This window comes from Humulus lupulus, chromosome 3 (genome assembly GCF_963169125.1).
Source record: "Humulus lupulus chromosome 3, drHumLupu1.1, whole genome shotgun sequence".
In the NCBI taxonomy this organism is placed as follows: Eukaryota; Viridiplantae; Streptophyta; class Magnoliopsida; order Rosales; family Cannabaceae; genus Humulus; species Humulus lupulus.
The window spans coordinates 17,496,577-17,515,480 of NC_084795.1; the positions used below are offsets into that span (position 1 = coordinate 17,496,577).

The 18,904-nt window shown below is 34.5% G+C and overlaps 1 protein-coding gene across 1 annotated transcript; it reads left to right on the top strand.

Moving 5' to 3' along the window:
- The first annotated feature begins 13,299 nt into the window (after positions 1-13,299).
- LOC133823707 (uncharacterized) lies at positions 13,300-14,775 on the top strand. The gene has a single exon (XM_062256553.1). The coding sequence runs from the start codon at positions 13,300-13,302 to the stop codon at positions 14,773-14,775; it is 1,476 nt and encodes a 491-aa protein (XP_062112537.1).
- The last annotated feature ends 4,129 nt before the right edge of the window (positions 14,776-18,904 follow it).

Genomic DNA, 18,904 nt, shown 5'->3' on the forward strand with positions numbered 1-18,904 from the left:
CTTTAAAACAAAATAAGATTTAAAATAAAAGACATTACATAATAATGCGGAAAATACACATAAAAACCATAAAAAAACATAAAAGGAGACTATATCCTCGAATCGAATAACGCTCGGCCCCTTGACTCCATTCATCATCGATACACATTCTCCAAGCGTCACGAATCTTACCGCCTCTAAGCTTATTTTCCTGCACATAAACAGAAAGGAGTGAGCCTAATGCCCAGCAAGGAAAAACCTAACACATAGTCATATACACAATTTCATAAGAAAACATAAAGACTTAACATAATACATATAACATACACTTATTATAATGGCCATTATTACTTGGGGTCCCATAGACTAAACAAGCATATGCCCATGGGGTTAATGGGGTCCTACTAGCTAAGTAGGTCATATGCCCATAACCCATTTGGGGTCTTGTTAGTCATATGGGTCATATGCCCAAGCCTACATACACATATACATATCATAACACTTTTAATAACATAAACATATAGATAACATAAGCACATAACATATTAATTCTAGCCTATTTTCCTTACCAAAGTTACCGGGATAAAATGGACTGAGTTAGGACTTTTGGAACACTCCTAAAACCACAATGAACAAGGGTGAGTCTAAAGAAAGGAGATGAAATGAAAGAGAATAGGAAGACTAAACCATTAAACGAAAATATGCTTACCACCACTTAAGTGCTTAAGAACTTGGATTCCCTAACCAAAAATAAGAATAAGGTTAGGGGACTGAGTAGAAGGTTTTGAGAAAAGAAATAACATAGAATACAGAAAGGACTAGAGTTTTGGGTTTACCTCAAAGATTGCAAGATCAATCTAACATCCACCGAAATACTATAGCACTCACTTACTTCCCAAGTGTTTGATAAGCTTATGATGTTTAAGCTTATAGTTTTTCCCCAAACCAAGTGTTTACACTCTCTCACTCACTTAACACTAGCAGCCTCTGAACTTAGAGCAAATGGTGAATAATGGCTGGGTACTAGGTCCTATTTATAGAGTTTGGGAATGAAAATATCTTGATTTTACTTGAATAAAAATAATGGCTTTTTAGGTGAAAATCATTTGAATAATCGTTCAGCAGAGGCTGAAGACTCGTTCAGAAGATGCTGGACTGTTGAAGGAGTTTGAATGGCTGAAGGGAAAAGAATTCAAATGTATTTGAATTCATGCTGGTGGAGGCGATATATCGCCCCCTATAGGCGATATATCGCCTGGACCTTTGTTCCCGAGGCGACCGTGCATCGATTCGTGTTTTCCGTATCTACGTGCTGCGACATATCGCCCCCTATAGCTGCGATATATCGGCATACGCTGAATATTTAAACACGAATTTACACATTTTTAGCTGAGTTTGAATGGAGTAAACAGCCTTGACTAAGCCCTCAACGTGCTCAAAGCTGCTGACTGACCCTATACATTCAAACTTTTACCCTTATTTAATTTAATCCTCAAAAATACTAAATCCTTAATTACCATTCAAAACATGTGCTTTAAAATCCTATTGGTTGATGTCTAAACCTTATAATATAATAATATATTCCTTAATATCAGACACATTAATCAAACCTTAGGTTATACTTAATATTCTTAAACTATAGGTTAAACTTAGAAAATCTATAAGTACTACTATGAGTGTCCAAATAACTCCCGGTCTGAACCAAAAATCCAAAGTAACAATGATAACACTAAACATACTATAATACTACTAAACAATTAGCTAAGTAAAGTTCTTGGACTCTACAATAACCAACCAGTTGTGGACAAGTTGTCCCCAAGATTGGATATCCAACTTGCATCTGTATATCCTTCTAAAATCGAAGGAAATTTGGAGTAGTGAAGGCTTAGTCCTTTGGTTTTCTTAAGATAACCTAGGACTCTTCCAATTTCCATCCAGTGATCCACACTTGGATTACTTGTAAAACTACTAAGTTTACTTACCGCAAATGCTATATCAGGTCTAGTACACCGGGCAGCGTACATTAGACTCCCTATAGCACTGGCGTACTCCAATTGAGCCACCGCTCTTCCTTCATTCTTCTCAAGTTTTACACTATGATCGAATGGAGTATTGACATATTCAACCTTGAGATGGTTAAATTTGTTCAATACTTTCTCAACATAGTGGGCTTGCCCTAACGCAAAACCTCCACTATGTTTCTTTACTTTGATACCGAGTATGGTATCAACTTCTCCAAGATCTTTCATCATAAAGGTTGATGATAGAAACCTCTTCGTTTCTTCTATCCCTTTCATGCTATTACTTAGAATAAGCATGTCATCCACATATAACCAAACAATAATCACATATCCCTTACAAGTTTTGGAATACAAACACTTGTCTCCACTGTTATGTCTAAACCCATTAGACATGATGGCTTGATCAAATTTCTCATGCCATTTCTTAGGAGCTTGTTTCAATCCATATTAGGATTTCACAAGTCTACACACTTTATGTTCATATTTTGGTAGGAAAAACCCTTCGGGTTGTTCCATATAGACCTCCTCATTGAGGTCACCATTAAGGACTGTCGTTTTGACATCCATTTGATGAACATACAAGTTGTGTATAGAAGCTAGAGCGAAAAAAATTCTTATAGAAGTTGTTCTTGCAACAGGCGCATAGGTATCGAAATAATCGATACCCTCTTTTTGCCTAAACCCTTTAGCTACTAATCTAGCTTTAAAGGTTTGGATAGTGCCGTCAGTGTGGTATTTTCTCCTAAATACCCACTTACACCAAATTGGCTTAGACCCCGGTGGGAGGTCTACCAATTCCCAAGTGTTATTGGAAAGAATGGAATCCATCTCATCATTGATGACTTCTTTCCAAAATGCACTATCTCTCGATTGCATAGCTTCTCTATAAGTATTAGGATCATCCTCAACGAGAAGTACAATAGGAATTTTCCTAATGACTTCCTCTCTATTTCCTTCTACCATGTAGAACGAAATTCGTTGAGGATCTATCTCATCCACTACTAGACTTTTAAGCCTTTAACTTCTTCTAGGTTCAAAGGGTTGCTTTACATCCTTTTGAGAATTTTCCTCTTGAGAATCAACTTTGGATGTAGAAGCTTGAGAATTGTTCTCATATAACATATTCTCCTTTAGAGATGTTGAAGCTTGAGAATTGTTGTCACTTAACATGTTCTCAAAGAATTCAACTTCTCTAGATTCAATCACAATATTAGACTCTAAGTCTAATAGCCTATAAGGTTTACTATTGTTGGCATAACCAACAAAAGCACACTTTATGGCTCTTTAACCTAACTTTGTTCTATTAGGTTCGGTTTTCTTGCAATATGCAAGACACCCCCACACTTTGAAGAACCCTATGTTGGGTTTTCTTCCTTTCCATAACTCATATGGAGATATCTCATTTTCTTCATCGGTATTCGATTAAGAATGTGACAAGCAGTTAAAAGCGCTTCACCCCATAAGTTGAAGTTCAACTTAGAAAACACCAACATAGAATTTATCATCTCTAGATAAGTCCTATTTTTCCTTTCGGCAACACCATTGTGTTGTGGTGTATAAGGTGCAGTGCACTCATGAATTATACCATTTTCTTCACAAAATGTATTGAATTCATTAGAGAAGTGCTCTCCTCCTCTATCACTTCTTAGCACCTTAATCTTTTTATTTAGTTGATTTTCAACTTCTAATTTATACAATTTAAAAGCATCAAAAGTCTCATATTTATGCTTTAAAAGAAACACATAGGTATATCTACTAAAATCATCTATAAAAGTAAGAAAATACCTTTTACCACCTCTAGTTAAAACACCATTTAATTCACAAAGATCACTATGGATTAAATCTAGTAAATTAGATGATCTTTCTACAGTAGGAAATGGTTTCTTAATCATTTTCACATTAACATATGTTTCACATTTACCATAGTTTTTAATATTGCATGCAATCATACCACATTTTACTACTCTTTTCATGGTAGAAAAACCTATATGTGATAGCCTAAGATGCCACAAAAATAAAGAATCATACTCAAAAAAATATAGGCGGAATTAGCATTTTTATTGATAACATTGAAAGTTACATCATTGGTGCACAATTTAACCATACCCTCACAAGAGTACCCCTTTCCCAAAAATACATTTGATTTTGTAAGTATAAGTTTACTGGACTCAAAAACGGCTTTAATGCTGGGCTTGCCAAGCAAATCACCACTTACCAAGTTTCTACTCATTTTGGGAACATAAAGTACATTCACTAATGTGACTTTCTTGCCGGAGGTGAAGTAGACATCAATAGTACCTTTGCCAAGTACCTTGGATTTTCCCTCATTGCCCATTTGTATCTCATGGTTGCCGTTTGACTCTTCAAAGGTCTTGAACAATGATTTGTCATAGGTGACATGAACGGTGGCACATGTATCATACCACCACCCTTTCACCTTGCCTTGGACCGCATTCACCTTACTAAGGGTAGCAACTATGTTTTCCTCTTGAGTTGCGTTCACCTTAGGTCCTTGTTGGTCTTTTATATGTCTACACTCTCTAGCATAGTGACCCTTTTTCCCACACACGAAGCAAGGACCTTTCTCGCCCTTAAACTTGTTTGGGTTGGTTTTTGGACCCAAAGGTTTCTCATTACCCTTTTTCCCTTTGTTTTTGGAATGTTTTGGTTGTGACACCGCATTTGTTTTGGAAGTCTCTTCATTAGACCCCTCCACAAGTTTATCTCTACATATTGATTCCTCTTCGATTCGAATATGTTTTTGGATTTCCTCCAAAGAATAATCCTCATTTTTATGAAGGATTCTTTTCCTATAGCTCTTCTAAGTTGGTGGTAATTTAGCCACAATAGCACCAACTTGAAAGGCCTTGGGAAGCTCTATCTTTAACACTTTCAATTTATTAACAATAATTTGCGATTCATGTATTTCAGGAAGAATAGGTTTATCACCAAAAAATTTGAAATCAAAGTATTGAGATATCAAAAACTTTTTGGTACCTTCCTCTTCCGCCTTGAACTTTTTCTCAAGTGCATCCCAAATTAGATCTCCTTGGCTGATTTGGTCTCGGTGTAGAGGTCATAGAGCCTATCGGATAAGGCGTTGAGGATATGACCCCTGCAAAGAAGGTTGTTCTCCTCCCTCTTCCTTCTCTTCTCCACCTCCTCGGGAGTGTCTTTGTCGGATGGCTCGGCTAGAGGAGCCAAGGAAGACTCAAGGATGTAGGCGATTTTGAGAGTGGTTAAAAGAAACCTCACCTTGTCTTGCCACCTAGTAAAATTGGATCCATCAAACCTATCCAATCTCACTAGGTCTTGGTTCATGATCTTGATTGTCTCCCCTTCCATTGAAACAAAAAGGGTTAAGCTTTTGATTGTTAGGAAAATATTGTTTTACCTCAATGGAAATGATTCTAATATTACAACTCTATGCAATAATATTACAAGTAAATATAGATTGATTAAATATGGTTACAACTCTATAACTGAAAATACAAATAAAATAAAGAAAGGAAGAAGATGATGAAGAAGAAGAGAATAGCGAGAATACAACTCTAAGCAAAAGATTACAAGTAAAATAAAGTGTTTAGACCAAATGAAAAAATTACAACTCTTAAACAAAATATACAAGTAAATAGAACAAGAGAATAAGAAGAAAAGCAATAGAATAAAAAGAAAAACAGAAACACAATCAAACTCTCACTTACACAACCTAAGTGAAGAGGATTGGGGATCACCAACTTGAACAAGGTTTAAAACCTTTGTCCAAAAGCTTATTTCCCCCTAACTCAAGCACTAAGGGATCTCTCTCAGATTTTGGAAAATCTTTATGGAATTATCAAGCCTCAAGGTGTTTCTAGCCAAGTGCTCTAGTGGATAGAAAAGTTGTGTCTTACAAGTGAGCTATAGGCTCCTATTTATAGAGTTTAGAGACACCCTTTGAATTTCAAATTCCACCAACCCCCATGGCTGTTACCAATGTTTAATTGGATTAATATAGAATTAAAAAAGAGATTTGGGAGTTATTTGGGTTTTTTGAGCCGTTCAACAAATATTGAAAAAACTGAAAATTTGGTCAGTTTTTGGCCTGTGGCCGCGGCTAGAGACATTAGTGTCCGCGGCCACTGGTCTCTGACCCACAGGCCGCGACCACTGAATGTTGGTGGCTACTGCCACTGACCAAATTCAGCACAAAAATTGTGCTGTTTTTCCAAACGGGTCGAAACCCTCCCAAATGATTTTGTAACTCCCAAAATACATTATTGGGGTTAAAATCATATCACTAACAGCCATATCACATATGACTTTTATGAAATTCATCTCAATATTGTGTAACAACAATTTACACAATAAAGGGTAATATTTGGAGGTTACAAATTTGTAACACCAAATATGTTACACTATTTGGATATATCTCATATATCTAAATATTGTAACTCTCTATTATATAATACAATATGTGACACACTTTGTCACATTTATTTAATCTAAAACATTATATTATAATATAATATAATTTTACATTATATTATAAAATAATATAACACTGAATGCCTGGACAAACTGCGCCCAAGTCATGGTATTTAGATCACGGGTCTGTTTAGTCACGTCCGACCAAATCCGTGCATCCATCTTAAGTAGATATGCTGCGTAGGAAACCCTTTGGCGATCATCTAACTCCATATGATCAAAAATAGCCTCAACAGACCGTAGCCAATCTTATGCCACCATTGGATCAGCTTTCCCTTCAAACGTCGGTGGGGCTTGTTTCCTAAAGTGTTCATACACTGGTTCGAACCCATAGGCTACAGGGAGTGGTGCAGGTGGTGGTACTGGCGGCTGAGGTTGTGCCACTGGTACTTGAGGTATGGGGTGCGTTTGAGATGTCTGTGGTGCCTGTCTAGCTTGTGCTAGTTCCCCATCTCTTAGTCGCAACTGTTCTCTTAACCTTGCTACCTCTGCAGCCAGGTCCACAGTTGGCGCTGCTGGAGCTGCAGGTTGAGCAGATGGCACTTCAACGTCAGGGATGGCCGTAGTTTCAGACCTTGTGGAGGCACCCTTTCCTCTGCCTCTACCTCTTCCCCTTCCTCCTCTTCCTCTGGTTCACATGATGAAGTTCTAAGGCAAACACAGGAAAAATCATAAGGAAGGAATATTGCATATTGATGGATATTTGTAAGTCATGCATTCACATTACATCACTTAAAATTTGCAATAAAATATCCATAGTATTCAAGGCGTTTAAATTAATCCAAGATTAAAAAATCCCAAAAAGTGTTTTAATTAACCAAAACATATATCCTTTAAGGTCTTAGAAAATTATTATTATTTCATCTTATTTATTGGCACCCCCATGCGACGATTACGAAATGGACTCTAGTCCTCGACGGTGGACTCGTCCTCTAAATTCTAATAAAAGACGTTTTTAGGGATGTGGAAATAGCCAGGAGCGCTCGCCATTATCTCCATCCTCACGGTCAGAAACGGTATAGCTCGTAGTACTTCCTCAACTGCCGTTTCTCCTTCCACGTCATGCACCGTCTCTAAACGCTCCTCTATTTCGCCATTATCCGTCTTTACTAGCACCAACTCCAGACGACTAAGGTCATATCTTGCCAGAAAGTCGCGATTCGTAAACTCCATGGTGCTAAACTCCATGTCATCTAGCACAACGTTATTCCATGATTGATGTAACTGTCGAAGAGCCTCCGGGTACATCGACAAAGCTTCACTCATCACCCAGAATTGTTCTATGGGCCAAAGTAAGGCTCCCTTCTTATTCATTATTCCTTGGATACGATCGCAGACCTCCTTTGTCGTCTTTAAAACCGCCATGCGCCAATCATCAGGATCCTCGTCAAGCTCGACTCTTGGAATCGCGCGGATCTCATTAAGCAATTATTTCTTTGTCGTTCTTAACACAGGAGGCATTTTAGCTACTGCAGTTAACTATAGAAAAATAAATTAAATAAAATAGAAGCAAGTAATAACACATAAGCAAATACTTATGATGCAGTGAAGTGAGATTTTCCCATCTTTAGCGTGTAAGGGAGGGTCCTTGGAAACATGGATGACCGTCTCTGATACCATTTGTAAAGAACGCCCTAGACTAATACTTATAATACATTCACATAACATTGTTTATAAAATAATACCACTCATTATCAAGGTCTCAGTAAGGACTTGCTTAAAACCATGCAAGTTTGCGCCATTAGTTTTAAAAGAAAACATGAATTTTTATGCAACGTTCAAAATAAAAAAAAAAATTAAATAACTAAGTCCCACTGGTAATTTGGAAAGTCCCCTAAAACATAACATAATTTAAATGGAGTTCTAAGATGATCATTTTTCCGTCCATAGGATGCCCCACGCCATACACCCCACGACGATAGAACTCCTCACGTCACCACGCGTGCCATAAAGAAATCCTATTTGCTACCTGGAAGGGAAAGTAAGGGGGGTGAGCTAAAAGCCCAGTAAGGAAGTACAAAAAATAAGCAAGTAAGGATACAACAAATACAAACACTAACGTTCATCTAAAACATCATGGCATATCATAACATTATCGTAACATATCATCATAGCATATCATAATGTTTTCGTAACATATCATCATAGCATATCATAACGTAATCGTAACATATTATCATATCACATTCATACAACATACATGATGAGCATGGCCCGCTAGTTGTCCATGTCACCATATGAGGTAAACAAGAGTCTCTGGTCCTTGAATAACCTCGGCACGTCTGCCCTAGGAGTTACGTCTTTATATCCTTAGTAACTCGTTTGATGTGTCGCGTTCATCACGCTAACATCCATAAACATATCATATTCATACAAGCCAACATATCATCATATTATGGCATTCATAATTCATAACAATTCATTCATACAACAGTCTTACCATTCATAGTATAAAATCATAGAATCTATCTAACTTCCTTACCTCAGGTCCGAGCTAAGAAATTTCACAACCTCTCAACGAGCCTATACCATAACCAAAACAACATTTCTTAGGTTCATAAAATTACTATTTTGCCCTTCCATACAACTCATGTGTGCATGGGCCATGCACACATAATAATAGTTACACATAACATGCAATTATTCTTAACTACACATAAAGCCATAAAAGAATAATGCTCATTGCACCTATTTTACATGCATGATCTTCCTATAAAAACCACATAGTTAAATAATAAACATAATTTTGGACGTAAGAGTGGATTTGCATGTAACATACATACGTGGAAACATTGCGTAATTGAGACGTTTTAAAAACGATAATTCTACATTTCTTACTTTTATCGTTTAAAAATTAATAGACATATAACATGCTTTATTTTTCTTAAAATTTCTAGGTTGATTAAATTTCTCAAAACATTATTTTATTTTATAAAATAATTTGATTTAGCTTAGAAATATGTGACAATTTCATTTATTATTCTCAAATTACAAAGAAGTAACAAAAAGCCTGGAATTAATTAAAATACCTATGATTAATATGTTTCTTTAGAAAAATAAATTTTAACATTGGTTAATTGTGTTACATAAATGATGTGAGAAAAATATATTTCTAAGTGTGGGAAAAATATATTTTTATTTAAATTGTTTAAGACTTAGTTTTATGTAACATAAATCCATATGTGACAATTAAATAATCATTTTTAACCTTTAAACCAAACTTTCAGCCACTATTTAATTTCTTTAAAAATCACAAATAAATAGAATCTAAATATTTTTTTCTCAATCGAAATAAAGAAAAATCATAACTTATCAAAATATGCATTCATACCATATTAAAATATCATTTTTAATATTACCATAACTTAGGATAATAATTTTGTTTCAAAAACTCATCAAATCTATTTTAGTGAAACACACTTCACATTTTTTTTACAAAAATTCCAGAAACAATTTTTATTTTTAAAAATCACCATATTCAATTTAAAACCTCATATTTTTCTAAAAATACAATAAAAATTCTGTAGGTATTTATTTGAGTAAAATATCATTTTATTGGAACTTAAAATACCCTTTTTAATTTCATAAAATTAACATAACATCAAGGATATTACTTATGCATGCAAATCATTTTTTTTTATCAAACTTTTACCCAATTATTTACAAAAAAAGCAGCAAGCTTAATTTCTCATGAAATTCATCTTTTATCTCAAAATTTCCCATAAAATCATACATGCCCAAAATCTCATCATGCTCTTATTATATACATAATTCTAAGAATATTACTAACATATTCACATGCAATCTTATAAAATCCCATTTTTTCTATTCCATTGAATCTACACATGAAATCCAACAACACTAACAATAACAATAACATACATTAATTTCATGAACACCATATTCACATATGCCTTTATATTAACCTAACATGTTTCTATCACTATTTTCATGCATCTTATAATTTATTCATTCACAAAATCACATGCATCCTATCAAAATTTCATGGATCCAAATATCAAGATTGCCAATTATCATTTTACCCATATTACATAGGTCCTAAAACATGAATCTAATATATTGAAAATCATACAACATCAAACACAATATCAAGATAATCCTTATGTATGCCTAGGCCGAAACCCCATATTTGCATTCCTAATTACCACTAATCATAATACATAGAAAATCAACATCAAAACCCTTTTATACATTAAATCATGATACCCTTCATGCAAATCAAACAACTTTTATCAACAAGATATCAAGAACACAAAGTACCTATTTTTCCTACCCAAAACATAAATCCCCTTTAACCATAATCCCTCTAATAATTTATTCATCAAAACCAATAATCACAAAATTTAGGGAAGGATTTCAATACCTCTTCTTGATAGAAAATCAAGAATCCAATCCTATCAAAAGTCCAATTATCTCCTTGCTCTAACCATAGGGGTTGTATATTTTGAATAACAAGATGGAGAAGAAGATGAACAAGGTTAGAGACAACCCAAACAAAATACTAGATTAATCATAAGGAAAACAACCAAAGACCTTACCCTAGCTTGAACCCTTTTTCTTCTTCTTCTTCATTTCTTCTTCTTCTCTCTAGAAAATATGGCAGCCCTTCCTTCTCTCTAGTACGCCTCTCTCTCTCTCTCTAGCTCACGGTCAAATGGCCTATCTTCTCCATATCCCCTTTTTAATCCCCATTTTCCCCATTAAGCCATTACTAAAAAGATGGCAATTTCCCTAATTAACTCATCCAATAAAGCCTAAAATCCTTTATAAGAAAGATTGATTTATTTGAATTAAAATGGTCAAATTCTCTTACCCATAATAGCTATCTTCTTCCAATTTAACTTTATTTACCTTAGAAAAATAATGGAAAAAATATCACTCCATTTCCCACTACACCACACGTCCACTTACTTGCCCCTTTTGAATTTTATTTACTTATTTTCCTATCAATTAAAATAAAACTACCGAAAAATATCAAATAAATGGCAATTATAAAATGTGTAGAAAATCCACACATGTGCACCCTATTACCATATACTTGCACACACTAAAACACTAGGGTGCATCACTATCTACCATGCACCTTAGTGCATTCAACCAAATCTCACATAATCACATCAATTGTCACACTTATATAAAATGTAACACTAATAGTAAAATAAACATGTTACACAATTATTCACTTATTAAAATAATTAACCAAATAAACAATTAACAATTTAAATTCAAAAGATTATACCAAACAATTCGATCAATTAAATCAAACAAATCAGATAAAACAAACAACAACTAAATAATATAAACAACATTTAATTAAAACAATTCATCACACTTAACATTTAAATAAAATAAAACACAAAATTTAAATAATCTAAAAAAAAAATCGGTGCACTACACTCATGAACTGGTGTCGAAAGTGGAGAGGAATATTGAGTGTAAGTGTAGTTTTTGACATTGTACAAGGATTTTCAATATGATTTTCCAATATGTAGTTGAACGTGTGTGTTGGAATATTCACAGGTAAATATATAATTTGATATCATATGAATTCATTTCCTTTAAAATAAAACTTGCTATAAGCCAAGTTCTTGAGGTTTTTATATATATTTATTTTTAATTGCATTTTTGAAGTATGCTATTAACATTCGGTTTTGTTGTAGTTGTACTTGTGGCATTTTCTGGTGTATCCTATTTGGAGGTTATAAAGTCTAGATATGATGAAGTTCCAACAAAGGTTGATTTCCTTGATGCTTTGCTTCCTTTGACCAACATTCCATCTCTACTGTCTCTTTCTTGTGGATTTTACAAATGGTTAGCAAACTTGTTCTGCTTTTTGTATCTGTAGTTTTCAGTTAAATTTTGCTGCTTTTAGACATTTGACATTATGAAAATAATTATTTCTCCATGGAAATTGTTTTAATATGCTTTTAGGAAAGATGATAATTGGACTCTCTCGAGTGGTATATATATTTGTTACTCTTGGTCTTCTTCTTCTGCTTGGTGCAATTTTGGCTGTTACAGTAGTAGTTAAACTTGGACGTTGAGAAATAACTTACAGGCCCTCCTTATTTTTCTTGGTTTCTGGTGTTTACCTTTTTAAAGACGTCTTTTTTTATTTTGCAACAGATTGGCGTGGCATTTCTTTGGTTCTTCTGATGATTGTACTAGCAATTAGTGCTATCCATCATTGGGCATCAAACAATTTATTTACTAGATTCAACAAGTCAAGTGCAAAAGAAAATCTCATTTCGAAGGCTTTGGTGTGCTGACATTTGGAAGATCATGAATTCCTACCTTTACCTTTGAATATGCAACTATTTAAGATTATTTTGTTCACTATTGTGAGAATGTTTTGTTTTTGTTAATTACGCAATGTTGAATATCTTAAGACTTTTGGATTATTTTTTAGATAATCTTGAATATATTTTGACACAATTATTCGGTTATATGTGTTATGAACCATATAATTGGTACTCAAAAATATGTTAGAATATATTTGTGGTATTAAATGAAGTAGGTTTGAATTAAAGAAATAATAAATAATTATAATGTAAAGGTTTATATAATAATAATTCAAGCTTATCCAAATATTAGAATAATACAAAAAATGTGTTATTGTATCTTTTACAATAACACTGGTTTATAAGCATAAAATTATGTTATGCAAACTACTTTCTATAATGTAGAAAGTGTGTTATTATAAAATGTATCATAACACTACTTTATAAGTACAAAAAAGTGTTATATAATCTACTTTATAGAAGAAATGTTGTATGGTTTCCATTTTCTTGAGCATTTTATTTAGCTGGTCATGACATGTATAAGAACACCACGATTTTCACTTATGCTCAATGGGTCGCTGCATGGCTATTTTGAAGCCAAACGAGGGTTGAGACAAGGGGACCCGATGTCACCTCTTATTTTTGTGCTGGGAATGGAGTACCTCACTAGGATAATGCAAAAAGTTGGCCAGAAATCTGATTTTATATTTCATAACAGGTGCAAAGAGCTGAAGTTAAATCATCTCATTTTCACAGATGATGTCTTACTGTTTTGCAATGGTGATTACAAGAGCATCTGTTATCTACTACAGGGGCTCACGCTATTTTCGCAAACATCAGGACTACAGCCTAATGCTTCGAAGTTTGCAATATATTGTAGTGGGATGAATACCAATGAGGTCCAACGCATTTTGGAAGCTTCAGGATTTAGCAAAAGTGATGTCCCGTTCAATTATTTAGGTGTCCCCATCTGTGCTGAACGTATCTCTACTAAGGAATGTAGCTTGCTGGTGGATAAAATGACTAATAGGATCAGGTCTTGGAGTACAAGGAACATCTCATTTGCAGGTCGGGCAGTCTTGATTAACTCTGTTCTCCTTTCAATTCATTCTTATTGGCGTCAAATTATGCTGCTGCGCAAGAAGTTGATTAAAGAGATTAAGGCTATCTGTCGAGCATTCTTGTGGACTGGTCAACACATGATGGTTGGAGCAGGGCAAATAGCTTGGGACAGCATATGTAAGCCTAAAGCAGCAGGAGGTATAGGCTTCAAGAATATTTCTGAATGGAACAAAGCAGCTTTGTTCAAGTATGTATGGGCTGTAGCAGCTAAAGAAGACAATTTGTGGGTTAGATGGGTGCACAGTGTGTACATAAAAGATGGAGAATGGTGGGATTACATTGCCCCGGTACATGGTAGCTGGTATTGGAGGAAGGTTGTAGCAATCAAAGACACAGTGAAATCTCTTGCGGATTTAGCTCTGTTTACTCAAGGAAGATATAATATTGCAGAGGGATACAAACTTCTATGTCCTGTACATGATCGGGTCAATTGGAGCAAGGAAGTTTGGGGGAGATTGAATACCCCAAAGCATAGTTTCACACTATGGCTGGCTATCCAAGACAGGTTGAAGACAAAAGCAAGATTATATCGGTTTAATGTTCTTCCTGAAGCTAGATGTCAGTTTTGCACAGTGGAAGATGAAACAACTACTCACCTATTCTTTGATTGTCCATTTTCTAGTGAGTGTCTCCAACAGATTAAGAGCTGGGTTCGCTGGGGGATATCTTCGTGCCAGCTACCTTACATTATGAGGATGATTGGAAGAATGAAGGCAACAAGGTTCAGGAAAATGGTTCTTTCAGCTATTATTGCTGCACTGGTGTATCATTTATGGAGAGCCAGAAATGAAAGACTTTGGCTATCCTCCCTTGACAATCCAAAAAGCATTGTACAGAAGATTAAAGCAGCTAGTAAGATTAGAATTCAAAGTGTATGGCAATAAAAAGTTTCTACGAAGGATTTAGAATGGTATACGATATTATAAATATAATGTAATCAATGTATAGATTAAAGAAGTATGTTTGGACCCTTTTAGTGGGTGTTGTTTGTTTGTAAATTGGTTTTTGGAGTAATGAAATTCACTGCTGATTTACCAAAAAAAAATAATAATTATCTAACTATTAAAATAACACAACAAAAGTATTATCGTAGGCTATACCATAACACATGTCTATAACTATAGAAAAGTTTTATGCAAAGTGCTCTAACCTACTATAACACCGCTTTCCTTAACACATCAAAAAGTGTTATGGTATATATTTGATAATACTTTTTCGGTCTTATTGAAAGTATTTTTTATTGTAGTGAAACCATCTACTTTCGACCGTCCCGTACTATGCTAGGTCATATCATTTGTTGTATGCCTTAAACCAGAAAGATACTTCAATCTATGAGTCAAAGGAAAGTACCACAACACTTTTTGGGTGACTTTTTTCCCCTTTGTGTCTTTGTCAACCCATCGGCTCTCACCACATGCAGGACAACTCTATTTTTGGGAATCCTTCCAGATCAAACAACAGTCGTACTTGCAAGCATGAATTGATTGATAACCTAACCCTAAGTTCCTCATTTTTTTCTTAGACTCGTAGAATGAAGTCGGAATCTTTTTCTCCTTCGGGAATGCAAATTTGATAAACTTCAAAAGTTCATCAAAGGAACTATTTTTCCATTTATTCACAACCTTCATGTGCATCATCTTCGCCAAGTAGTTCAAGGAAGACAACCAAGTACAACCAGGGTATAACCCAGCTTCGACCTCTTGAAATAGGTCATCAAATTGATTCTCCGCACTATTGCCACCACAATCTGAAATTCCTTCATTTATGCCTTCTTCATTAGTGTCTTGTTCTCTAATAACATCATTGCTGATGCAATCATCTCATCAGTCACTGGAGCCTCGTCGTCCACTACTGGAGGCATATCAACTTCACCATGGTAGGTCCACTTCACGTAAAGCTGCAGAAACTCATATTTGTGTATGTGAGCCTCCACCACATCTAGTTTCTGATTCAGCATGATTCTTGGCCATTTGTATAAATGCTTGAAGACCATTCCAAAACTCATCAGAGTTACTTCATCTATTAGGTATCCAACTCTTCTCAATCGTTATAACTGATTCAAATGGAAAATAAATTATCACAATGTGATAATCCTAAAAAACTTCCTTTATTTGCTAATAATTTTTTTATCACCAAAATACTAATTTTTTCAAGTAAATTGTAAAATCTTATGAATAAATTATTAAATTTTATGAATATATATTATCAAATTTTATGAATATATATTATAGTTAGTTATGAACGTATTATAAAGTTTCGTTATATAATCAAATATTTAATTATAATTATTATTATGTTATTTAATAATTATCAAATTCTTAATATAATTTTATTTTTTTTAAAACAAAAATAAAGTTTTATTATTTTAATATTTACTTAATTTTAAGAGTAAAGTTAACTTAATTACCTATTTTATCTACATACATTATCAAATTTTATAAATATATTATAAAAGTAATTAAATAAACAAATATTTAATTAAAAATATATTAATTTACCATTAAAGATTATTACTTTAATTTCTACCTATTTTATAAAAATAACTGACCAGTGGATTAAATTAGACTTTATAGCAACGATATGTTATCGCTATAGGGAGTGAAAATAGACAACCAACTCTTGGCGGTTAAGTTCCATCCCTATCCTATAGCGATGACATGTCGTCGCTCTAGAATAACATATTTCCCTCATTTTTTTCCACGAGGACTCTTCAGCGACGACAAGGCGTCGCTATAGGGGGTGTAAATAGGAAACCAACTCTAGGCGGTTGAGTTTCCTCCCCATCCTACAGCGACGACATGTCGTCGCTATAGACAAACATATTTCTCTCTTTTTTTTCGACGAAGACCCTACAACAACGACATGTCGTCGAAGTAGAGTCAGCTCCCGCCTCTTGTTCCCTCCAAATTCCTAGTACCCTATAGCGACGATCTGTCGTCGATGTAGGGTATCAGTAATTTGGAGGACATGGTAGTGTGTTGTTGACGACCCGACATCGACGACATGTCGTCGCTGTAACTTATTTTTTTAACAAATTATGAAAAAAAAAATTGTGGATTTAGACTACATACAAAGTCATCGCAATAGATGTCATCGTTGTAGAATCTTAAACTTGTAGACCCTAAAACCTCTAAATTTACTTATGTAGACCTAAGTTTGGGTGAGTGTCCTTTATAATATTGAAACTCCCTCCTTTAAATCTTTTCATCACCATTCATTCTCCACCATACAACCAAAGTTATCTCTAACTCATAACTTATCCAAGAAAATAATAGACAAAAGGAAATTTAGTTGAGAAAAAGTATACCTTTAAAAGTATCCTACACTTGCATACAACTATACTCTTCTTGTCTTTAACTATTTAATCATTTAAAGCGCACACGGGATTGATCTTCTTGAGAGTTGGTGAAGAAAATTAAACAAAAGGCTTGGGAGGTACTTGGTCAAAGTGAGGATGAGAGAGATAGGAAAAGTTTCTCTTTGTAAAATGGAAAAAGATAGAACTCAAGGCCTACACGTTCCTATTTATAACCCCTTATTTGACATCTAACCAAACGGTGGTAAATCTTATAATTAATTCAGCTCCAAGAAATTCCAAGCGGTGACATCTAACCAAGATGTGGCTAAGTGTCACACTTCCTTACAAAAATTTCTTCTTTCTTACTCACCACCTTATATATTCTTCATATAACACATAGGATCCTTAGGTGGTTAACCATACATAAGCCCAAATATCTAACTATATTCCTTAATATATTATTAGTTTAATCAAGGATAATTTTTCAATCATCAATAAAATGGGGCATTATGATCCTACTTAATTTTACCATTTCACTAATTTAATAAATTTACAAAAGTGAATATGTTTTGTGACATAATTATCTCAAATGCCATTATGTACATACTGAGTTTTAGGTATCCAAAATGGTAATTTTTTCTAAAGTAAAATTCTTAACTCAAGAATTTCACTAAGTTTTTATTTTTCTTTAACAATATCACATATTAAATGCCCAATAATAATTTACCATGATTGTTTTTAATCTACTAGAAGTTCCCAAAAGTTTCTCCAATTTGCTTTTGGGTTCGGACTTTCTCTAAAAATTTTATATTTTTTGACTAAGATTATTTTATACCGGCTCCTTTTTAAATGCTAATACAGACACAAATTTTCCATTACCTCACTATCTCAGATGAATATATATTCACGTATATTTATTTTAAAATCTAATATGTTACAAAAATAACAAAAGAAAAAGAATTAGTAGTTTCTAAAGTAATTATGTACTTTTTACAGACTTTGAATTAATATTAACTATTTAGAGTTATAAACATATGAATGAGATACCACAGTGACAGAAGGAATCAGAAATTGTGTATTGTATTCCTTGAGTAAAAGTAGTACACAGTACAAAACTATTTATAATACACGTGAATGGGTAAAAGGCACACTTGTCCATACAATAGCAAATAAGAGAAATGAACCAATAACAGAGAAAAGCATGAAAAAGGCAGAAGGTATTTTCTATTGTTTAACAGCCCCCCGCAAACACACGGTACTGGGAAGAACCGTGAGTTTGGTTCGTAGTTCTTGGAAGCGAGACGTAACCAGAGGTTTGGTGAGGCAGTCGGCGACTTGGTTATCTGAAGGTGTGAAGCAGAGTCGAAGATGACCGCTTTTGACCCGTTCCCGAACAAAATGGTAGTCGATTTCGACATGTTTGGTGCGAGCGTGGAGTACAGGATTCGACGCGAGATGGAGGGTGCTCATATTATCACAATGAAGTGTTGGGGGGGCCCTGAGAGGGAAGCCGAGTTCTGCCAGTAACAATTGAAGCCATGATATCTCAGCGGCGCCATTAGCTAATGCACGATATTCCGACTCCGTACTCGAGCGTGAGACGACTTTCTGTTTGGCGGATGACCAGGAAATAAGATTCAGACCGAAGAAGACACAGTAGGCGCTTGTACTGCGGCGATCGTCGGGGCAAGAGGCCCAATCTGCATCCGTAAAAC

Bases quoted from the DNA above. Each gene is read 5' to 3' on its own strand.
- LOC133823707 (XM_062256553.1), top strand. From the start codon at position 13,300: ATGACATGTATAAGAACACCACGATTTTCACTTATGCTCAATGGGTCG.